The sequence below is a fragment of the Telmatherina bonti genome (assembly GCF_933228915.1).
Source record: "Telmatherina bonti genome assembly, chromosome: 18".
Lineage (NCBI taxonomy): Eukaryota > Metazoa > Chordata > Actinopteri > Atheriniformes > Telmatherinidae > Telmatherina > Telmatherina bonti.
The window spans coordinates 29,223,596-29,248,294 of NC_136616.1; the positions used below are offsets into that span (position 1 = coordinate 29,223,596).

At 39.2% G+C, this 24,699-nt stretch overlaps 1 protein-coding gene across 1 annotated transcript in view; it reads right to left on the reverse strand.

Annotated features, from left to right (window-relative positions):
- LOC306769263 (uncharacterized protein) overlaps positions 1 to 24,699 on the reverse strand; it is a gene marked incomplete at its 5' end in the record, with an annotated part of 77,986 nt that overhangs the window by 18,103 nt on the left and 35,184 nt on the right. The window contains 22 exons of the mRNA XM_079257829.1: positions 195 to 1,219; positions 4,560 to 4,583; positions 4,743 to 4,822; positions 7,185 to 7,325; positions 7,418 to 7,456; positions 8,596 to 8,730; positions 8,807 to 8,971; positions 9,106 to 9,140; positions 9,221 to 9,391; positions 9,877 to 10,003; positions 12,481 to 12,606; positions 12,819 to 12,857; positions 14,560 to 14,688; positions 15,848 to 16,000; positions 18,003 to 18,037; positions 18,302 to 18,475; positions 18,758 to 19,596; positions 20,311 to 20,334; positions 22,519 to 22,607; positions 23,108 to 23,248; positions 23,342 to 23,380; positions 23,625 to 23,759. Of these exons, the coding sequence (XP_079113955.1) occupies positions 195 to 1,219; positions 4,560 to 4,583; positions 4,743 to 4,822; positions 7,185 to 7,325; positions 7,418 to 7,456; positions 8,596 to 8,730; positions 8,807 to 8,971; positions 9,106 to 9,140; positions 9,221 to 9,391; positions 9,877 to 10,003; positions 12,481 to 12,606; positions 12,819 to 12,857; positions 14,560 to 14,688; positions 15,848 to 16,000; positions 18,003 to 18,037; positions 18,302 to 18,475; positions 18,758 to 19,596; positions 20,311 to 20,334; positions 22,519 to 22,607; positions 23,108 to 23,248; positions 23,342 to 23,380; positions 23,625 to 23,759 (3,865 nt within the window). The remainder of the gene's footprint in view (positions 1 to 194; positions 1,220 to 4,559; positions 4,584 to 4,742; positions 4,823 to 7,184; positions 7,326 to 7,417; positions 7,457 to 8,595; positions 8,731 to 8,806; positions 8,972 to 9,105; positions 9,141 to 9,220; positions 9,392 to 9,876; positions 10,004 to 12,480; positions 12,607 to 12,818; positions 12,858 to 14,559; positions 14,689 to 15,847; positions 16,001 to 18,002; positions 18,038 to 18,301; positions 18,476 to 18,757; positions 19,597 to 20,310; positions 20,335 to 22,518; positions 22,608 to 23,107; positions 23,249 to 23,341; positions 23,381 to 23,624; positions 23,760 to 24,699) is intronic.

The following is a 24,699-nucleotide window of genomic DNA, read 5'->3' on the forward strand; positions in this document are numbered from 1 at the left end:
TGTTAATTACTGCTGTTTAAGATGCTAAAAAGCAGCTTATTTGTTTAGTGTTAAAAAAGCTGAACGTTACTGGACTTGTCTTTGTATAAAAGTACGTGTAATACAGGTTTAATAAACTACTAGATTTACTGATGCTTATAAACTACAACAGGTCAGTGGGATGAACACCTGCTACTGAGTGAGCTGAAACGTACCTTTTTGCTCCAGTTTAGTCTTTGAAGGCGGCGCATCTGCAGCCTGCGGTTGCTTTTCCAAAGCGTTCATCCTGCTTTTTGCCTCCTGAGCAGCAGGTTTTGCATCTGATATGGCACACTGTTGATGTGATGAAGTTTTAACCTGGGTTTTCTGAGTTGCAGCAGCAGGTGATGGGGAAAGTGGTGTGGTGGTCTTAGCTGAACTGGCCGGAGGATTACTCAGACTGGGTTTAGTTTGGACCGTTTTTGTGTCTGGCAGGTGTTTTTCTTTGTCGTCAGCAGAACCTGCAGCTTTCTCGACTTCTCCGGCTTTCTTCGTTTCCTTCGGTTCAGCATCTTTCAGCTCCTTCGTCTCGACGTCAGCTTTGACTTGTCCGAGCAGCTGCTTAATGTGAGGAGCTGTTCTCGTCTCCACAACCTCGGCTGTGTCTTCGGAGGCCAATGCAGGCTCGGTGGGCTTTTCGCGAGCAGACGTTTCAGCCACATCGGGCTGCTTTTCTAAAACTGCACATGTAGACGACACGTTCACCGGCTTTGCTTCGGTTTCTCCCATCTTGTCCTTCATCCCGGCGCTCGCAGCGGCTGATTTCTCCCTTCCAGGCTGAGAAGCCGGCGGAGTCGAAGCGGTTTCTGCTTTGGAGGCAGCGTCAGGATTTTCTGCAGCTTTGACTTTCAGCCCTGCTTCCTCCTCATCCTCGCTTGCCTTCACAGCAACACTGGAGTCTGTGCTGGTCTCAGTTCCCACTTTCTCACCGGTCGCTTTCATTACGTCACTTCGGGTGTCGCCTGTTGGTTCGGCTGTGATGGTTTTAGACAGACTGGAACCAGGTGAGGCTGCTGGTTTAGCAGAAGCAGGTGTACTGGTTTGGAGAGCAGGTTGAATCCCTTTATCGGGGATCACAGAGGGGAGGAGCTGGGCTCCACCTTTCACAGTTGGGGTCTTGGCTGTGGTGCTGGTGGTGTCCTTGTTGAGGTTTATTGTAGTCTCACCTGAGTCTTTTATTCGCTGTTTGAGGCTCTTTAAACTGGAAAAGACAAAAAAAAATTGTTTTTAGTCAGTTAAAACTGGGTTAATTCTAAAAGTGGCTGAACAAATGCAGATCCAGTAAAATGTAAAGTTTTTCTTTTTTCTAATACCATAAAATTAAAAGAAAAATGAAAACAGGAAATAAAATCTAATATAAAGTTAATTTATTTCTAAACTTTGATTTTGTTATATTTAGGATGAAGCTGATTCCAAGAAGTAGCACAGTGTGTATGTCAGATGAAATGCCCGATCATAAATGGGACGGTTTTAATCACTAAAGTCTTTCATCAATCAGGCCAAAGTGCCAATAAGCATCAGATCTGACCTCTGAGCAAGCAAACAATGTGGACCGCATGATAAACTACGTTTCCTTTACCCTTAGAATTGCAGAAAACCTAAATCGCGATTTAAAAAAAACTGGTAATGGAAACAAATTTTTTTTTTTTTTTTTAAATCTTATAAATATCCTTAAAATGTGTTTATGCTGTCATGAAGTGGCTTTTCAGATGTGTCAATGTAGAAACAATAATAATAATGCATTTTAGTATTTTTTTTAAAAAGCGCCTTTTAAGTAACTCAAGGTTACTGTACAATAAAAACAGGGAGAAAAAAAAAATAAAATAAAATAAAATACAGACAGAACTGTGCGACAGAGTAATTAGAGAGAGAGTATGTCATTTTAAACAGCTGTGTTTTGAGTTTGGATTCAAACAAAGGTAAACATTCAACGTTACAGATGTCTGGTGGGAGAGAGGGAACAGAGTGACTGCTCTCCTCCTCATGGTGCTGAGACGGCAAGAAGGAACACTGAGGTGGATGTAGCAGGATGATCTGAGGGTAGAGACTCCAATGTGTTGGAGATCCGACAGGTAAGGATTGAGAGGTTAAGGATGGCCCTTAATGCATGAAGGAGGATTTTTAATTTGCTTTATGATTTAACAGGGAGATGATGATGCATGCGGATTAATTTCTTTTTTTTTTGGAGCATTTTTTATTTTTTATATTTATTTTTTATCAAATTATTTATTGGTTTTTAACCTGTTTATTGGGATTGATTTTAAGTTTGTTTTTTTTTTTACTTTGTTTTTGTTGATATTTTCGTATGGTAACATTGTTTTTGTTTAATTCTGTGCAGCACTTTGGAAACTGTTTGTTTATAAAATGTGCTGCATAAATAAAGTGGATTGGATATTGGACCATCTGAAGCTTATGAAGATATTTCTGGGGAAGGCCGAAGAGAAGTGAATTTTAATACGGGAGGTGACAAGGATAGAGGTGGTACGAGAGATGTTACATAGATGGAAGAATGCAGAACACGTGATGTTATTGATACGAGCATGAAATGACAGCGTGCTCAGACATGACGTAGGGGGTCATGTGACCAGTTTAAGTAAAGATGGCTTCTGGATGACTTTTCGTTTGGTCTTCTGATGAGCGCAGCGGCAACAGCAGGAGTGGCAACAGAAACAGCTGCTTCAAAACGCGGTGTTGTGTATCTCCTACATCCTCAAACTGGAGTCTCGCAGGACATTTTATGAGAATTACAGCTTATGCGTCACACACCGCTTAATGGAATCACAATTGTACTTTGTGGACATTTTAGAAACATTGCTTTATTTAGCAAAAAAAAAAAAAAACTGATGGAAATGTAGCTAAAGATAAATCTCATCCTTGAAAACTGAAAAAAAGACCTTGTTGTCTGGTTTACAGATGAAAACGGATGCATCAAAGCAGAAACTATAACAACAAAAAAAGCTGCAACTCTGAGTTGGGAACGTTTACTTCATGTTTGTTTTTTTTTAATCTCATACAGAAGTGAAAGCAGTGTTGATCTACTCCCATGGTCAGACCAATGTGTTATTTGATTAGAGGTGACCCTGTGTCAGGATGACCCCAGCATGACATTCACTTCCATGTCTGACTAACACACATTTCTTCTCTTGGCAGCAGACAGGTCTACGCTGCTGAACAAATAAAAAACATGTTTATTCATTTCTCCGGACAGTGGCCACGGTTACATGATGTTTTTCAATTCGGAATGATAATTTGGAATTAACGTATTCTCCTACGAGTTTACCTGAAAATAATTCCAAATGAAAGTTGACATAAAACACGTCCTTAATTCCTCCTTAGAGCGGCGGTTTAGGGGTTCTGATTGGACAGAGGGTGCACGTGACGTATGATGTATACCGAAAATAAACAAAGTTGGCTCCCTGCTTCTCGTCTTTTTAGTTGTAACTTGTAAAAACTACATAATAAGTACCAGTTTCGCCTCTATTTTTTATTATAAATGTGAAGTAGCAGCTCAACACCAGCGTACTACTTCACTTTTTGCAGCGACTGAGTAGAAAAAGGAAGATAGACCACCGAACACGGGAGGCAAAACAACGCGCGTCATTGGAACAGGACAAGGTAACGAGCATGCTCAGAACAACCGGAATTAACTCAGAGCGGAATGAAGGTTTACATGACAGAGGAATTAAATAGTTCAGGATTAAAATGTGAATAAACCAGACACTTATATCAGAATTAAGTGTAATCCCGAAAGAATTTACATTAGGAATTACGCGTTTACATGGTCGTTTTTCATCAGTTTAAAGCAGAATTAACTTTTATTCAGAATTAAAACTCCCATGTAAACGCACGGATTCTGTGTTTAGTTTTCTTCCCTACCTTTTAATTAGATATTTTTATAGTAAAATAAAGTGATTGTTTTTATGCCAAACACGTTTAAACCAGAATGAACTCATACTTATGTCAATAAACAATAAGGCCTTGGTGGTGTGGTGCCAAAAAGCAGTTTGATATTTGGGTGACTGCTATAATTATTGTCTGAAGAAACAGGATTTGCCCAGTAATCAATTCTACTGTTATTTACAGTTCATGTCTAGGACCATAGTACATGTAAACCTGTTTTCAGTGAATTAAAGAGTCTGCTCAACGTGGGAGACACAGCTTGTCTTGTTTTCAAAGGGTTTTGTTCTTTAAATAGATTGCATCCCAAAACCATGTTTGCATTATTCAAAGGACAAACTGGACTCACACAAACTGACAACTTCCTGGCTGAACCTCCATCACAGAATGACACAATGACAACCTATTTATTTTGTTTTTTCACCGTCAACGTTGCCAATTTTATTTACCTGTTATCCTTAATGTCATCACTGTAATAATGATTATAATAAAATGTATTAACTTATTTTGGTCAGCTTAGTCTCTTAGTGCGTGGGGAGGGAAGAAGTTTCTTATTGTTGTGCTTTTGTTGTGTTTTTTTTTTTTTTTGTTGTCTAATGTGTATATTAATATTAAAAAGAAGAAAAAAAAAGTGAAATACTCACGACTCAACATGTCGGACTTTGCTCCTGTGTAATGAAAGAAAGATTAAAAAACAATTTAGTTAATTAAAATTCTTTTTTTTTTTTTTTTTAAATTGCTGACATTTATGAAGACGGTCTGAAACACTAAAGATATTAATCGATAATTTACTTTTCTGCCTCGCTCTGACTTTGCACGATACATACCAATCCTCAGGAGTGGTTACACAGGAGATGTTGTCCACCACCTTCGTTACGTCATTCAATTTGGTCATCTCGATGCAAATCTGACACAATAAGACATTCATGAACAAAGACAAAAGCACAGGAGCAGGAAGAAACAAAGACATCCAATATAACCAAAAAAATCACAAATATTAACATTACTAATTCAAATTCTAATAATACTTCCAAAATAATGTAGAATATTTTGTAAATTATACCATTAACTGACCAACTATTTTGAGCCTGTTAATGTTTTTCTGTTAAATATATTATAGCTACTGCAAAAAAGAAAAGACTGTATATTTGTAGTTTTTGTTAAAAATATTTAGTAGTAAATTGAATGTATAAATATTTGTGGATAGTATAAAGCAACATTATATATTATGTGTCGGGCACAAAAACCTTTGCAGTCACTTTTTATTGATTTTTCCATCCTATTTTAATTGTATTAAACTCCACATTTTAGCTGATAGATTTTATGGTCTCATCGGTTAACTGATGGACTTTTTAACAGAGCAGTATTAGTACTTTTCTTCCGAATGTTTCTAATTCTCTACAGGTTCTACCAAAGCTTGTGTTTTTTGACAGACATCAGGAATCTGCGCCGGACTCTAAGTCCACAGAAAAAGCAGCCACTGCTGCACACAAGGCCAGAATCCCCTCCTCTACTTTACAGGTTGATCATCATTTCACTGATTCACAAACACGTGTTGCATCTATATTTACTCACAGCCATGTTGGTGGGGTTTATTCTGCATGATGCAGGTTGTAAATGGCCGCATTATGTCGGACTCGCCACTAGGTGGCGGTATTGTATTATTGTTCAATGTAAGTCCGGTAGGCGAAGAAGCAGATTAAACTTGAAAGCTCCACCTGCGCTATGAGTTACTCACTGCCGGCTCTTTCATTTTGTCTATGGTTGCCATGGCGATTGCATTGTTCTTTTAATAACACAGTTAAACCTCTAATTGAGCTCTTTGAGTAAGTTAAGATCATTGCTGTCGTAGTGCGTTAGCTCCTGCACTGCTGTTTGATCTGTATAGGGGGTGAATGTCTCCACAAATCCTTGGAGTTTCTAAAAATCTGTTGTGTTTTTTAGCTTTTTGTTCAGTTTTGTTGATGGATTGTGTGGTTTGTTTCCTTTGTTTTTAAATCAATTTAAGAGACATGTGTTTACTGTTTGTTCAGCTACAAATCGGCATTTTGAAAGCATTTTAGATTTTACATCAACCAAAATCGGTGGATTCTACTTTTAAGAGACCGTTTTATTCTTGTTTTTAATCTTTATTGACTTGGTTTGGTGTTTCGACATGCAAGAACAGAAGCAAACTGCTTGGGACTGTAAAAGTTTGCCGTAAAACTGCTGCTACAGCGCCCAACAACCTCACAGATCTGCTTAAGGTGAGGTCAGTTAAAACACAAAGCCAGACTGACCCAGACCATAGACTGTATATAAAAAGATGGACGTAGCCTCCGTGACGTCACCCATACGTTTCTGAAGAGCTGAATTGGAGCTCGGTGGGCGGTTCCTACTGTCGCCATCTTGGTAGAGGCACGCATAACGTCTTGTCCAGAAAATACAAATATGGGCAAAGAGGTGGAAGCTGAGAGGGGGGCTGTGAGCGTCATGGTAGATGATTGACATCGAGCGAACTCCAAGTTTTCTATAGCTAAGAGTTAACCAAGCTAACCCGGAGATAACAGGAGCTAACCAGCTAACGGAGGTGAGCGGGCTAAAGCTAAGTCACGTTGTTAACCTGCTAAACATCGCAGTTGTTTTGCGTTCTTCTTACTTGAAGCAGGAGATCGGGTACCTGTCAATCAAAAGGACACACCCCCAAATATGCTGAATTTCAAGATTAAATTACTTTTAAATGGGCGAGTTAAAAAAAAATTCACTCCCCGCACAGTTGTCATAAAGATAAACCTGAACTATTAAACTTAAAATGGATTTTTGAACCAGGCTGTAAACATGTTTATTTCTGCTGTGAAGTTGCTCTTTTTAACATGGGAGTCTATGGGGATTTGCTCTGTTTTGCAGCCCCTAGTGGATGAAGCGAGAACTGCAGTTTTATGCACTTCCGCATAGGCTTCCCTTTAACCGCCGAAGGCTTCGTCCATCTATCATCTATGGTCTATGATCCAGACCAGCCATAACATAAACAGGTTCAGGCTGCTTCTTTCTGGGTGCAGCCATCTGCTGCAGAGATGCAGGACTAACAAGGTAAAAAATTCTTTTCTTCCTGCAGCAATTAGCATGTTGGATAACCTGCTGTGATGTGATATGTGGCGTTTGTGGGCTCCAGGGGATAATGGCTTAGATGTGAAATCATGGTTTCATAAATCTTCACTTGCTTGATCTTTGCAACACAACAAACTGGAGCTTAAGAGGAATTAGTGATGCGGGTGTTTGTATTGTCATACCCTGTTGGCGAGGGGCAGGAAGCTGACAAAGTCAGCAATGGTTAGCACGGTGTTCATCACCATGATGATGAGATGGACGGATATCTCGGACATCTCCACACACAGCAGCCGCTCCTCAAGTGACTCCAGCTCTGGAACATGCTGAAAAACAACAGAAAGTCATGTGTTCATACTCAGGGGCGAGAGGAAGTAGCCACTCATTACTTGATGCAAGTAAACGATGCATGACTTACGGCATTGCTCCATTTCATCATTGTTCTGTACATGATCTCCTGTGAAAAGAACAGGATGTCAGAGTTACCCTCTCAGAACATTACATGACACTGAGGGGTGAAATCAATGATACATTCATTCATTCAATGTTTTGTTTTTTTTATAAGTACAAGTGGTTTAGCTTCAACAAATGTGGCTCACTGTAGTGTTAATAAGACGAGTTTATGGCATGGAAAAGACAGACATGAATTTGTTTAAGCCTCTTTATCAGGGTCATCATTCTGCACATCAATTCACTAATTCATACGTATGTAAACCGCCAGCATAGTACAGTAAACATAAAAAGGCAGCATAGCGATCTGCCTTTGTACATCAATGATTTTATTCGGAGAATGAACTGAACATGTGTGAATATACATCCTTAATATGAGGCTAAAAGACAGAGCAACACTGTGCCTCATATAGAGGTTGTGGCTTTAACTGTAATACAGTCCTCAGGCCCCCCCCCTGCCCTGCCTGCTTTAGAAATAATCCTCCTCCAAAGCACCCGAGTCACATTATTGAACTTCCTTTTTAAGTTCTCTGCAGCCTCTTAACAAGCCCTTTATTTCATTCAGGTGTGTTGAAGTAGGGTTGCATAAAAACATGCAGGGCAGGGGGTCCTGAGGGCTGGAAGAGAGAAACAATGCTGTAATACAACACAACTGCAGGTTGCAGTTTCTCTGCCTGGCCAGGGGGAGGTGCTGTTCAGTCTTTTTAGTTGAGCTGTGAAAAGCACTAAATGCCATCACTGTCGAATCAATACAAATCCTACTACAGGCTATTAGAAATTATCATATGAAAGATTATGCTAAAAATAATAATTATAAAACAAGTGAAAAATGTATAAACTAATTATCAAAGTAGAATTATTGCATTTATTTCTTTCTGCTTTAGGTTAGCACTGCCTACTTTGCCTGGAAATGTAGATGTGTAAATTGGTTGACAAATACAATTTGCGTGGGAATGTTGTGGAGTGAACAGGGCGAAGATTAAAAAGAAAAGAACTGGCGTTAATCCAAAAGCCTTAACTGGGAACATAACGCCACACATCACTTCACACACACTCATGCATTTTAAATGGCTGCATGATCACATTTGACACATTGACCGTGCAGCTCTAATAACAATAAACCACGGGAACCCAAACCCTGCCGACCTCACTGAGTCCAGGTTTCATTTCCTCCAAGACCAGGTGGATATTCAGCCCAGTGCCTCTGACTGAAGCTGGGAATTTGCTGTGATCTCTGACAAAACGGGAGCGGGAAGCCCAGTCATGGAAATGCACAAAAGCCTAAAAGAAAACCAGGAGAAGAAATGAAAAACATGATGTAATATTGTGATAAAACTAGAATGAGCTAAGTTCTTACCCTCCTCTGCAGTGGCAGGACTAGGATGTTGTAGTACAGAGTGTGAAGGGTTTTTTTCAGGAGATAAGGCCACACCAGCTTAGCGACGTCATTGTGTGAGTAGTTTCCCTCCGGCAAACCAGTCAGCATGACTGGGAAGAACTCGGGAGCTTCAGTGCTACTTTTCTATATGATGAAGACAACATTTCAGACAAATACCTACTAAAAAATACTCTTTTACTTATTCTACTTTTCAATTTTATTTAGATAAATTATATTAGATAAATTTTATTTAGAAAAATTTTAAAAATTGTACGTACATGTGCTGCATTCATTTGGTTGACTGTCAGAAAATCTAGAAAAGAAACAAAAATCTTAACAGAACTCTATTATTGTCAGAAAACGTGGTCAGATTTAAGTCTCCGTTTCTCTTACTTGGGATGATGAACCAAGGAGATACAGTCGGGAACACAAACGGATAAGTTGTCATGGTGACACAAAACGGTGGAATGCTGCCTTGTGGAACACCAAACTTTGTCGTCGGGGCAACCACTCCAGCAACAATATTTGTGCCGTCCGGCAGAGCTTTCGCTGCCAGTCGGGGTGCTGCAGAAACAAAAACACCTGGACTGTTTTGTCTTGATGCAACTAAACAATAAAACATCCGCAAACATTTTTTTCCTTAGCGTCCGTGTTGTTTTCTTAGACAGATTAAAGACATCAGAAAGCATTTCAGCTTGTGGTGGAGCAGAATTAAAGGCTCCACTTGCCATTTGTGCAATTTTATGCACTGTTTTTATTGTATGTAAGGCCTGAACCAGAACTGGGACGTGTACTGGGACCCCTTAAGCCAGGGGTGTCCAAAGTCAGTCCATGAAGACAGCTCCTGCAGGTTTTCAATGTACCCCTGCTTCAACACACCTGACTCGAATTAAGTGGATCCAAGAGCCTATTAGGTTCTGCACGATGACTCATTAATTTCAATGTGTTTGAGGAGGGATGCATGGAAGACCTGCAGGATTGTGGCCTTTGAGGACTGGAGCTGGACACTCTTCGTAAACTTTAAGCATAAATTCAGAAAACAGACTTACGCAGCGCTGTGGTGGACATTCGAGGTATTTTCATCCTGTAGATCTTATAAGGAGGACATTTTTTCAACAGGCTGCACCAAACTCCCAGCCGATCGGCATCACGAATGGACTCAAACTCAACAAACACCTGAAACACACACAGGAAAAAGGTGTTATTGGCTCCCGAAGACCTCTTTTCGACATGTTTTATGGAGCTGTCTGCTTTGGAAAGGAAGAAACTGAAACTTAAAGCAGTGATTTCCAACCACTGTGCTGTGGCACAATAGAGAAATCATCAGGTGTGCCATTAGAAATGATCCAGTTTCACATAATTGGTCTAAAAAGCAGCTCTGTGTTCATCCAAACAGGCTTAGGCCCAGGTAAAAGATTATAAAATGCCTTTTTCTTGTGTTTATCTGATTTCTGTTTAATTTTGACTAAATAAACTTTATATTATTAATATAGGCTTTTTTCTTTTTTTTTTTTTTAACATTTTTTGTTTGTGGTGTGCCTTTTTTTTTTTTTAGTGAAAAAGTGTACCTTTGCTCAAAATAGGTTATAAAAAAAACACTGACCTTAACTGAACTGGGATGCCCCCTCGCATCCAATAGAGGTTTTGGGAGACAAAGTTTGATGCATAATCTGTGATTCATGTTGAACAGCTTTCATCCCTTTCACAACACTTTTACAGAACTGCAGAGCTCCTTTAGTCTTTTGCCTTTTGTGTTTTCCTTTGCAGCATCAACACACTGTTGTCGTGGTTTGATGTGGAATCTACTTTGTGAGTTTTGTTTAGAATTTCTAAAACTTATTCACAATCTTGCACCATCCTTGGTGCAAATTAAGACAGAAACGTTGATAATTCATCTGGGTATTATTTGCAATTTCATGCCGTTTCTTTGGAACAGTCCCTGTGTGTAAAGGCTGACCTCTAGCTCTGATGTTTTATACAGGTTCTGGGTTCCAGGACCGCCCTGCTGCACTCAAGATCCGAATCCATATTAGCTCACATGCTACCGCTGCAAGCAACCGCAAAAAGCTGTAGGCAGCTGACTGGCCATCACAGGAGCTGCATATTACAGGAGAAACTCAGAGAAGACGTTGCTCAGCTAGCATATCTGTACATTGGGTAACATAGATAAACTAGGCGTACTTCAGAGAAGCCAGAGGTCATCAACAACACTCTGCAAGAGTAACAGACTAGTTAGACAGATAACTAACTTTTTCATGATTCTTATATAGTTAGGATATGAGCATCTCCTGGAGTCTGCATGTACAGGACCCAACTATCCAGGTTATGCTCATTGCTCTTAGTTAAGGGTAGTCTAGCCAACGTTTACTTATGTAGCAATGGAGATGTTACCTGATGCACTGAGAAGTACCTCGCTCTATTTCTCTAATATATTAATGTATAAATATATGCCAATATTGCCGTCTCTAACTTATTTCTCCTTTTCTCTGCAGGTCTTCCTGATTAAGTGCAGTTGTACATGTTGATCTGTCTTTCCTGTCCTCTCCACCACAACCAGTCGAGGCAGATGGCTGTCCTCCCTGAGCCGGGTTCTGCCGGAGGTTTTCTTCCTGTTAAAAGGGAGTTTTTTCCTTCCCACTGTCGCCGGGATGGGGGATTGGATCGAAGTCATGACTTGATGCAACCAGTTGGTTTCTATTAAAGGATATGTATGAATTGGCTGATGTGTATGTTGATTCGTGTATGTAAAGTACCCTGCTACAACATTGTTGTGAAGTGGCGCTATACAAATAAAGTTGAATTGAATTGAATAACTATCCAGCTGTTTGAGAGTTGGACACACCCAAAGTGCAGCTGTGAAATAAAGTAATGTGCACACAGCCACATCAAGCACAAAACCTTTGAGAATGTCCATGATATTAAACGTAACATATATGATAATAAATTCTCTACAAAGGCTGCTGTAAGACACATGCTCTGCTTGGGAATGCAGCTTGCAGAGTGCAGCAACAGGAAGAGGGGTGGAGCCTAATTAAAGTCATTAGTAAAGCAACAGGCAAGGTCAACATAGAGTCTAGCTGCTGATAAATTGCTTTAGATTTCACAATAACACATTTCAATAAAGATATTAATGATGAACAGAACACTAAGCTTTGTAATTGGTCCTAAAGCTGCCGTAGGCTGATGAAGTTAGCACTGTAAGTTTCAACATCTGCTACAGGTGTTAATATTTGGTAAAAAAAAAAAAAAAAAAAAAAAAAACACTGCTCCCAGTAGACCAAAAACACACAATGCAAAATAAAAGACAGCAGAAATATTATTGCAGATATATATATATATATATATATATATATATATATATATATATATATATATATATATATATATATATATATATATAAAAAATAAAAAAACTTAATTCTTCTCTTCATGTATATAAAGCCCAGCTCTGGTCCTCTAGGGCCCCAATCCTGCAGGTTTCCCTGCTCCAACACAGCTTATTAAAATAATGAGTCATTATTAGTCCTTAATATGCTGTTAAATCTATTTAATTTAAACCTGGTATGTTGAAGCAGAAAAACAACATTTGCAGGACAGCGCCCCTCGAGAATCATTTTGGGCCCCCCTTATATAAGATGTGTGTGCGTTTATACCTTGTTAAGCAGAGGCAGGAAGTTTCTCACAGAGTTTATCTTTGTCAAAGCTTTCCTCAGCTCCCTGGACTCGCTCGAAGAGATGTCGTTGATGTAGATTACACTCGATCCATCATCGTTTACTTGCTGCTCCAAACACAGAAGAAGATTTATTGACTCTATTCATTCAGTTATCACATTCAATGTAAATGCAAGGAGAGACAAAAGGAGCTAAATGCATTAGGACTTAAATGCAGTAAATAAAAATGTATACAGACTTGTATGTTTAGTGTGAAAACCTTTGTGAAAAGTAAAATTATATTTCAAATCTATAACTATTCCAAGTGTGTATTACTTACATGTTTGAACAGCTCCATTAGAGACTTATAAAACCCAAACTATGACAGAAACAGAGAAAAATGACATTTACCTATTAGTTAATCACCTAGTTTTTATTATGAATTATTTCAGACATGTCAGAATCCTTGTACAAAACACACATACCTACACACACATATTCATACGGCTATGTGTATTCATAAATACAAGCATTTAACAATACAAGTGTGTCCAAGTGACGTGTGACGCAGTAAAACTTGTTCCTAACCTCTTTCCAATCATTAATAATTGCACTTTATAACCATCCTATTTCATTAAAAAAAATAAGTTTAATTGCGGAACCTTTGTCAAAGCACAATTTCCTGGTACGCCGATTATACGGATGCACATGGTACCTTCGCTACTTAATTAGCTGAATTGGCACTACATTTACAGACGTTTCAGACCTTTCAGTGAGTCTAAAGGAAAAGAGAGCATCAACAAGTCTAGCGTCTTTTTCTGGTGGTATTGGGGACTCTTGGTGAGTAAAATGAAAAGAACGTGTAGTTTTCTCTTCTCCGTTAGCAGGAAGTGACTTTTTTTTTTTTTATCGCTTCCTGTATTTGGTCTGCTTGAAACAGGCTGAGACCTGCATTTGTAAACGGAACCAGTCCGCTAAATTGATTTACCAATCATTTTTGAGTGGAAAAAAGCTGATCTTAGATTAAAGAACATTTTTCAGCTTTATCAGCTTTGTTTTTTTCCTTTTTAATCAGATTTTATTAAGTCAAACTAATAGATACTACAACTTAACATTTCCAATCAATTAGAGATGTTCGATATTATTGGTCTACTGATATTATTAGCATATATTGGCATTTAAAAATGTAATATCAGAAACTGTTGACATCGGTTTTAATATTTTTAGACAACTTTTACACAATATGCACATACTGTATATCAAACTAAGTTCCCTCTAATTCAAAATGACAAAATATAAGAGATTTCATGTATAGTTTTTCAGATATTTGTTTGTTTGGCACAACTCGCTGCAAAAATATTAGTATCAGTTGATATAGGAAACAAAGAGATGGACAAGATTTATACATCAATATTGGTAAAAAGCCAAAATTCTACATTCAATGTGATTTAGACGCATTTCTCTGTGCATTTTTTCGTCAAGTTATTCATTTAATTCAGCACAAGTTGCACAGGGGATCAAAAAAAGAGATATAAAGACTTCTTCCTCTTTGGCACAATGATCATGTGTGCAGCTAATATGTGGACGATGCTGTTTGTGCAGATGCTCTCAGAGCTCTCTACATTTAACCTTGTTCAAAGTTTTGTTCGCCTCCAGGTAAAGCCCATAAGTTGCGAAATCTGATACGAGTCACATACATGTAGGAAAAATCTAAAATTGAGCTCCAATGTGAACAGAGACTCGGTAACCATGACACTGCAGGTTTTGCACAACAGTGTTTACTTTGGAATATTCTTAAAAAAAAAAAAAAAAAAAAAAAAAAAGGAAGTATTTTAAACATGATTACAGATATATGTCCTTATATATACTATAAATAATAAAATAATAAAGAATGAAATAAAAGAATCAAGGGGAGCCAGATATCCAAAAGGCTCCTTTTGTAAGTTTGTTAAGAATTATACGGAGGCCGGACCACCATTCTGGAGTCATTTCACTTGACAGGACAGGTTATAACAATAATAACGATGATAATAATATTGATGATAATAATAATAATAATAATAATAACAAAACATGCTTACTGGTGACATCAAAATTCTGCTGATCACGGCGTGCAGCCTGAGTTTAGATCCATTGAGAATAATCTCATCCTTTCTCGAAGCTTTAATAGCACGTTGCAAACTCTGACAACTCGGCATGAGAATAAAAGCCTGAAAGCACAACCAGAAAAACACACATTTATCATAACAAGCAATACTGTCCTCAAGATTAATAACCTCAAAAGATTTAAAACCAGCACAAATAGCAGATAGATTTGGGCCTACAGGCGGTCCTCCGGTTCTTGACTTTTGTCGTTTAGAAACAATGCTCACTAATAAATGTAAATTAAAAATAAATAGAGTAAGTTTTGAAGTTATGAGGTTCTGTATAAGCTCTTACAATGCACGATGCATGACACGGAGGCTGAGACGATGCTTCAGTGCGTGTATGTTTATTTAATTTATTTTCCTCATAGGGATCCAACACGCCTTGCCTACTCAATTTGCAGGGTCGTTGCCATGGGGATGGCCTCTGACAGGTTGGCCCTTGCAGTGCAGCCATATGGCTGTGGTGCGGACTCAGCCAACCCTGAGTCGTGACTATGCCAGTGGTGTTGCGCCCTATGGTTATGGGTGGGCTGGCCCCTGGTGTGAAAGGATCCCCAGGATATCATTTCCCCACAGTCTGCCAAGCCAGATGTTTTCTCTTTCATGTTTATTCTTTTACTATTATTACTATTATTGGTTATAGAGACAGATTACGTTAGAAGCTTCATCATGCAACGTGGGATTGAGGGTGTGTCAGTATGTGTGTGTGAATGATTTTGTGTCTATTTGTTTTACTTTGAGCTTTAAGCTGCTTCTTGTATGAAAGGTGCGATACAAATAAACTTTGATTTGATTTAACCAAAATGTCTATTTTAATTACCTGTACTGTTTTTCTATTAATATAATGTATATTATGTGTATTTAGATTGTTATTAAGTGATTAAGGGGGTATTTAAAGGTAAAAATCAGACTTGTGCGTAATTTTGGGTTACACCTGGGCATAGGAACACTCGATTGTAAACAGAGGACCGACCATAATTTCAGCTACATTTGGCACTTATATGGTTCAATTACAGCAATGGCAAGAGTTGTGTGGGCCAGAAGTGGTCCAAATATAAAGGGCCGGTCTTAAAATAGACCGTAATAAGACAGTAATTTCCTTGAGAGCCACTTGTGGTGGTCATGTGGCTGAATTTTGACAACTGCAAGAAGTGAAGGCCACATAAGGGTCAAACCAAATAGCAGATGTGGGTCATATTTGGGCCAAACGTTTTCTGCTTACCATGCAGGTCTGAGGAATAACATAGATGTTTCTGTCGTCATACTGAAATCCAAATTGTTGGAGCAGACCGGCAACGTGAGCCTCAGTGTAGCTGTTGTCGCAATACTTCGGCAGATTTGTTATCATTAACAGCCTTATGTTCAGTGAAAAAGCCTGGATAAGAGAAAAAGAAAATATTGACATGAAACCTGGTTATTTTCCACACCTGATAATAAAAAAAAAAAAAAAGAAAAAAAACAAAAAACAACACGCACGCATGCACGCGCACACACACACACACACACACACACACACACACACACACACACACACACACACACACACACAGGACAACCTGCTTTAACCAATCAGTCTTTGCATCTGGCATTAAGGTACACACTACATTATCAGTGGTGGTGTGTGTGCTGCAGTCCGTCTGCATGTTCATTTACCTGCGAGTCACATGACATCATGCCAGGGCTGAACGATCAAAAATGTCTATTGTTTCATTTAAGGCTCTATCGTTTACGCCACGATAAGGTGCTTTACTGCATTATTTTACGTCAAGACGCGCTTTACGACATGCACTATGCAACATATAAAAAAACAGAGAAAGACGTGTTTCAGAGCAGGATAATTCACGAAAAGATGACTTGCCAACCAAAACCGGTGAGCTTGTTTAAAGTTACACAAACAAATGTATATTGTTATGGGGATATAAAATGATCTATATCAAGATATGACATTTTGGTCATATCGCCCAGCCCTACATCAAGCTATGACTTTAAAACGAGAGGGGAGGGGGAGCATCGTGGGACTATTCCACAGTATGATGAAGAGGCGCTTTAAGCAGACTCCGACAGTCTGGTCGCTTTTATTTTTATTATTTTATTGTGATCGTTGCAGTTTTGCTGTCTGCTCATTACAACACCTGTAATGATTTGGATGTTTGTTATGTAAAGCACAAAAACTTGCTTGTTTGAAATACAGCAGCAGGTACTGCACAAATGTGAGGGACTGAAATTAAAGTACTGATGCTATTACAATAGTCTCAACTGATTCCAACACTGACATTTGGACGATTCCCCCACCAATACAGATCGTTTTCACGATGCAACCATAGACTGTATATAAAGAGATGGAGGGCGTCTCCGTGACGTCACCCGTCAGATTTCTGAAGAGCTGAATTGAAGCTCGGTGGGCGGTTCCTACAGGCGCCATGTTGGCAGCGTCATGCGTGTCATCTCGCCCGGAAAATGCAAATATGAGCAAAGAGGTGGAGCTGAGAGGGGGGCTGTGAGCGTGGGGGTGGGGATGGGTGATTGACATAGAGCGAACTTAGAGCTGCCTGTAGCTAAGAGCTAACCGAGCTAACCCGGAGCTAATCAGCTAACGGAGGTAAGCAGGCTAAAGCTAACTCATGTTGTTAACCGGCTAAAAACCAAGGTTGTTCTACGTTCTTCTGACTTGAAGCGGGAGATCGGGTACCTGTCAATCAAAAGGACACGCCCCTAAATTAGCAGAACTTCGAGATTAAATTACTTTTAAACGGGCGAGTTAAAAAAAAATTCACTCTCTCCCCACAGTTGTCATGAAGGTAAACCTGACCTATTAAACCGAAAATGGATTTTTGAACCAGGCTGTAAACATGTTTATTTCTGCCGTGAAGTTGGTCTTTTTAACATGGGAGTCTATGGGGATTTGCTCTGTTTTGCAGCCCCTAGTGGATGAAGGGGGAACTGCAGTTTTATGCACTTCCGCATAGGCTTCACTTTTAACCGCTGGAGGTTGCCGCTTGGATGCAACACCGTATCTAGAATTGCCCCTGCCCAAAGACGCCATGCACAGTTAAAGAAACAAGTAAAACTAAACGAATGTCCTGCTTTGTGGAGAAATACACCACTACACACACACACACACACACACACACACACACACACACACACACACACACACACACACACACACACACACACACACACACACACACACACACACACACACACACACACACACACACACACACACACAGCATCAAAACCAGCTTCTAGATGCAAACTATTTCTTGAGGAATTTAAATAAACACTAAGATATTTAAAAAAAAATGTAATTAACCTGTGAATATCTACTATTTAACGTAGTTTTTTTAGTTCAAGTAAGTGGTTGGAGAACTTACTTTTGACGACATGATCGTTTCCAAACTACAACAAGCTGGAAAGAAAAGCAAAAAAGGAGTTAAAGACAACAAACAGGGAAATTTGTTTAAAGGTATAACAATACAGAGACCAGGGCTACTCTACTCGCCCCTACGAGGGCAGCCATCCAGCAGGTTTTTCATCTATCCTTGCTCCAACACAGCCGACTCAAACTGACGAGTCATTGTGAAGGAGCTGATTTATTTTGATCCTGGTGTGTTGAAGCAGGAATACATGGAAAACCTGCTGGATTGCAACTGACTGATACTGGATTTCTTACAGATGTTCTGCTGGAAACTTCCAATCATCTCTCCAACAGTCAGGGAGGGGTCAGCAGCTGATTCAGCTGGTTGCTTTGTTGCCGCCGCCGCAGCTGTTGGCTCGGTTTTGGTAGACGCTGGTGGTATGGCGGCAGCTTGGGATCCTGATGAGGTTTGGCTTTTAGTGACAGGATCTTTGAAAAGAGGAGAGTCAACGAAGAGCATTAGGAAAAATGTGAGTGAAATCAGAACTGACTGGTCTTTTATCAAGCTGCCAGTCAGATTTTTTTTATTGAAAAAAATTAAGTTGTCAGGAAATGTTTTGATTAATAGCTCTGTTCATTCATCAGCTCATCAACAACAGATTAAACTATCAAACGTGATTTTTGCTTCAGATAAACATGTTTTTTTCTCTCTGGGGAAAAAATGAAATTAGAAAATTCTCATTGCTTTACATCCTCGTTTCTCCAGCGTACCTTTTCCTGGCGTTTTTGTCGACGTGTCTCCGACCTTTGCTTTGGCCTGCAGAGCAGCTGCAGCTGGACGTGCTTCAGCCTGGACTTGCTTTAGCAAAGCGTCCGGTTTGGTTCCTGGTGCTTGTGCAGAAGACGCCCCTGGACCTGTGCTCATCTTCTTCTGGACCTGTGGTGAAGGCTTGGCTGAGGTGTCTGGAAGTTTGACGGTTGTCTGTTTAGGTGGAGGCATCGTACTGGGTTTAGTGGGTATGGCCTTTACTTCTGTGGGCTTCTGTCTTTTCTCCCCAGTAGAGCTTCCGGTATCTCCAGGCTTCAGTGATCCAGCATCTTTGACCACTTTAGACGCAGCAGCAACAGGTTCTGCTGGTTGCAGCTTCTGAGGAGTCGTTTCACTTCTTGTTCCTGTGAGTTTGGTTCTATCTTTCGGCACCAATGTGGTCTCCTGAATCTTGGTTTCCTTTTTTTCTGAACTTGAAGCCTCAGAAGCATCTCGCTGATTTTCTGAGCTGACAGATTTGGACAAGACATTCGTAGTTTTTTCCACTGTGACTGCTGTCCCGGCTCCTGCTGCAGCCAAATTCGCCTTGGTGGGTTGAGATGCCTTCATAGTCGAGGCGTCTGCTTTGGAAGCCAAGACAGGTTTGGTGGATCTTTCCTCAGACTTCCCCTCAGAGGCAGCTGGTTTTTTGGAAGCTGGGTTTTTATTAGAAGCCTCAGAAGGAGGAAGCTGTGCTTCACATTTCACAGTCGGGGGGTCTGACTCAACGCCGATGTCTTCCATGTCAAGGTTTATTGTGATCTCACCTGAGTTTTGTAAACGCTCTTTTAGGCTCTTCAGACTGAAAACCAAAACAGAAAACTGAGTTTTCTAGTGTCTCACTGCAAAGTGTATTAAATAGAGCAATAGAAATAATAGTTTTAATAGAAAATATATCTACTGCTTATAATATCAGATGTGTGGCTTTCTTTTATACCAGACTATTATAGTCAAGCTAAAATAATCCATTATTAAATAAATTACATAGAACAGAATTTAATTCTCACTTTTATGTGTGTATTTAAAAGTAGAGTATGTAAGATTTTCAATATTTTCAATAAATATTTTCAATAAACTAAAAAAATAACTATAATCATAATTAGATTGTTTTTTTGTTTTTTTTTTAACATGTAGGTTCCAGTCTGTCCATTAATGACAAAGACCCTTCTTAAATGTTTTCCTACCAGTAAAAAAAAATGTTCTTTTTGTCATCTGTCATTAATTAAACTTGTAATTTAATAACACATCAAATCTGGACAGACTGGAACCTACATGTCTAAAAAAAACAAAAAACCTATCTAATTATGATTATAGTTATTTTCTTAGTTAATTTATTTTGAAAATATTGAAAATCTTACATACTCCACCTTTAAGGATTCATCAGCTAATCCTACAGTAAGTCCTACATCACCGTTTAGGCTTTATCATCATCATCATATTGGTGACAATCATGATTCTGCTGGCATTTTGATTAGCTTTCCATTAAAATGAACCAAAAACGAAGTGAAATACTCACGTCTCAATGCGTCTAACTTTGCTCCTGCGTAGAAGAAAAAGACAGTAATGAGAAATCTCATATTTACCATAATTACCATTTTCTTTTATCTTCCATCTTTAACAACTATTACACCCTGAGGCTCCATCTATGCATGGATGAGGTGCTGCATCAGAGAGCAAATCCTCATTAAGACCTGAAAGCTAAAGCTGAATGACGCTCAAGAAGAAAATGCATGTTTCTGCAGGGTAAAACCACAGAGCAAACTTTTATGTACTTCTGCTGGATAACGGCTCAGTGGGTAAGAGATATGTTGGAGGAGGATGAGGAGGAAGCAGCCAGTTGTATTATTGAATCTTCAATCATTGGCTGCAAGCCATAGTTAGAGCACAGAGCTCCATTCTGCCAGCGTTTTGTATATTTTTGGTTCATGTTCACGGACCCACAGAATATTTCTGGGATAGCAGATATGGAGGGATGATTCAGTCAGGTGTGTGCATCGAAGGATCTTCAGGAGTGTGTCTACGCTGCCTTGGGTGTGTGCTCAGAGAATGCACCCCTAAAACATCCCGATGCATGCGCCTGGCCAAACCAGCTTGCCATATACAGAGACTGCAATACCACAAAAGAAGTCTTTTGGCATCTTTGCCAGTGATTGTTTGGGTTAGAAAAGATGTCAAAATGTCTCTGGCAGCCAATGAGTTAAATAAAAGTCACCTGCAGCATCTAGACTTCATGATAGCGTGGCCTTGGGGTATCAGTGGCAGCACCGAGTTGGAAATTTCCATCCTGGGAAGATGAACTTATCTTTCCTTATCTTTCTGTTTTCTCAGTCTAATCAGAGCTCAGTTTGAAAGGGAAGGAAAGGAAAAGAAGCCCACAGATGGTAAGTTTTATCAAAAGAGGTGCACAAGACTTTACAAGACCATCCTCCCTGCAATTGTGGGCAGATTTATGGACCTAATGAAATGATTTGTACACAAATCAGTCCTGTCTCTTAGCTTTGCTGTGGATTCGATAACCCTTGCTCTTCTATCTGGATATCTGACATCATGTTTGGCTCTAAAAGCTTAAAATAGAAGCTCAAAAACTGTCAGGAATCAGTCGAGTTCAGATCTTTAAAGACAGTGAGGTGCAAGCAGAATCTATTGGTTGACCAGCATTAAAATACAGACAACAGAGCAGAGTTTAGACGGTTTTACCCCTGTGGTTCTGCTGTTTTAAGGCTTTTCAGAGCTTGGCTAAAGGCCTAATTCTTTATGCATCCAACCTTACTTATGTTACACCGTGTATTTTTTTTGTACAGATGTTCACACACAGGCTTGTACAGTAGGCACAAGAAATGATGGCTGCATAACTTCATCTGCCCTGATGCTTCAATCACTGTGGAACAGGGTAAATCTGGACTCAGACTACATGACCTTCTCCCAGCTCCAGAGTCCAATCTTTGCGCCCCCAACATCTTTTTTAGATAAGTGATTTTCTTAAGTCTACACAGTTTTTCAGTACCAATCCCTTAAATTCTTTTCACATGTTCTTACCTGCATTAAGAAAAATTACTGAGTTTTACTGTTGTCCCCCGCCCCTCCCCCCCCATTCAAGACCATTCTGATCACATGTCTTCCTTGAAGATGATGGTTATCCACTATCCTTGTAGCTTTTAAGTTTTTTAATGATCTTAACCCAATTTCATTAGTTTCAGCACCTCCTCAGATGTTTTCTTTCTTTTTTTCCCCCTTTGTTTGAAGATTAACATTTTTTCCAACATTCACAGGATGTGTTTTCTCAAATGGTTATTTAAGAAAAAAAGCTACTTACTGCACTGATTACAGGTAAATAACTTGTTGCAATTTGTAACATTATCATCATCATCATCATCCATGCAGTAATTACTCAATAAGAAACTTAATAGAAAACATATTTAAATCTAGATGAAGACTTTTTTGGGACAGGCAGTGAAATTGTCCAACCAAACCACGAATGCATGTATTTTATGTCCACAAGGCAAATTAAATTCTTGCTTTTGCTAGAATCTCTACTCCTTGAGGAGAGGATCATCCTCCCGTCATTTTTCCTTGGAACCAACCGTCATATAAAGATTTCTACTTGTAGAACGCACAATCCTCTTTCTCTGCTTCAACAAACACATTTCTATTGGTGTATTTTTTCCTCTATTTTAGTAAATCAAATTTTCATATAAAAGATATTAGTCTGTCTGTGAAAGCATACCAGATTTTGTGTGTTGATAAGTCTGTCCTGGCAGAAATCTCCTCCACCACCTGTGACACACCTCTGGCTCCAACCATCTCAATGCATATCTGAGGAATGAATATATTATTGGACAAAGAAGGTAAAAATAATTTTAAAAAGAATTTGAAAAGTGTTTGTTACAGGACTCATATTTTTCAAGAAATTAGACCAAGTTTGTCCAGCTCCGATCCTTGAGGGACACAATCTGCAGGTTTTCTATGTATCCCTGCTCCAACACCCCTGAATCAAATTAGTCCGTCATTCTGCAGAACTTCATTGGCTGTTGGATCCATTTCATGTAAGTCAGGTGTGCTGAAGCAGGGATACATCTAAAACCTGGATATCTAGAGATTTAGAGCAAGCGTTTAGGGATCTTGTCTTTTTGTCTGGACCCTCCTTTCCCCAGGAGGGAAGAGCACAGCCCCCTTTGAGCTTACTGTATTTATAAATTAACTTTTTAATATTTCCAAAATGTTAAATGAAGTTTTTATTTATGTTCAGACCAGGCTGGTGAGGATGTACGTAGCACACCTAAATCTGGATAATGTATGTGTGTGTGTTCTCGTACCCGGTTGGCGAGTGGCAGGAAGTTGACAAAAGAAGCAATGGATGCCACCTCCTTCATTATGTTTTTGATTAAGTCCACGCTGGTTTCAGAGATCTCCACACACAGCAGCCGCTCCTCCAGATGCTCCAGCTCTGGTGCATGCTAAAAAAAAAACAAAAAAAAACAAAACACCAAGAGTTAATGTTACAACACTTCCTTTTACTTAGCTGCAGATTTCAGTGATGAATGACTTACAGCATTGCTCCATTTCATCAGAGTTCTGTACATGATCTCCTGTAAAACCAACACAAAGACTGTCAGGGAAGTTTATAAAAAGGGTTTTGGTGTAATTTTGTTGTTTTTTGTGAAGTGAATAACTGGAATGAGTTGCAACTGCATGTTAGACTGACAGGATGATAACCATAAACCATAAAGATCAAACTGCTAAAGGCAAAAAAAGGACCAAAAAGTCCTGACTGTTACACATATTTTATCATCATTACTTGAACACAACACTACAGAACAACCATCTCCACACCTCTCTGGATCCAGCATGCACATCCTGTAAGATGAAGTGAATGCTGAGCTTGCAGCCTCTGAGAGAAACGGGGTTTTTGATGTGATTTTGGACGAAACTGCTGCAAGCATCCCGGCTACAGAAAAACACAAAAGCCTGCAAGTAAAAACAGAAAGAGGGACAAGTTTTGGGATATTATAACACTTACATCAAAACTAATTTTCACTTAAATTTTCTGATTATTCCATGTTGCATGGGATAAAATTAGGACAAAAACACTGATTGGTCTACTGATAAGACTATGCATCTTTGCAGGACACTCCTTGACGAGAAGCGTAGTGACGTTGTGCAGGGACATTCCAGCTACATGTGGAGTCTATTCAAGTGTTACGGTAACTGAATTTTGGTATGTCACTGCCTTAAACTTTTTTAAAGTCACAATGAGATTCAATAGATTTTCTGAATGACAGCAGCTTTCCAAACTGTTGTGGATTTTCTTTATTAAATTTCTCTCATGCTGTGTAGTGGATGGTAATTGTGACTGATGTTCAGTGCATCAAGTTCAAGTCTTCTCGAGCGTATTCAGTAGTACAGGCGGTCCTTGGGTTACGTGGTTTTCAACTTACATCGTCTCAACTTTACAACGCTCATGAAGTAAATGGAAAAAATATTGCAAGCTTTGATGTTACGAGGTTCCATATGAGCTCTTACAACAGGTGACGTGGAGGCTGAGACAACGCCTCAATGCTTGCATATTTATTCTATATTTATTGAAATGTCTTTACTAATTGCCTGTACTGTTTTTCTATGAAGATAATGTATAATACATGTATTTAGATTTATTTAGTTATTTAGTGATCAAGCGGGGCATTATGGGGTATTTATGGATAAAAATCCGAATTACAAAGTTTCAGACTTTGCGATTCGCTCAAGCGAAAGTTGGAGATCACGACCAGATGACGCCAACAGGACCACGTCATCCGCAAAAAGCAGAGACCCCGTCCTGAGGCCACCAAACCAGATCCCCTCAACATGTTGGCTGCGTCTAGAAATTCTGTCCATAAGAGTTATGAAAAGAATCAGTGATAAAAAAAAC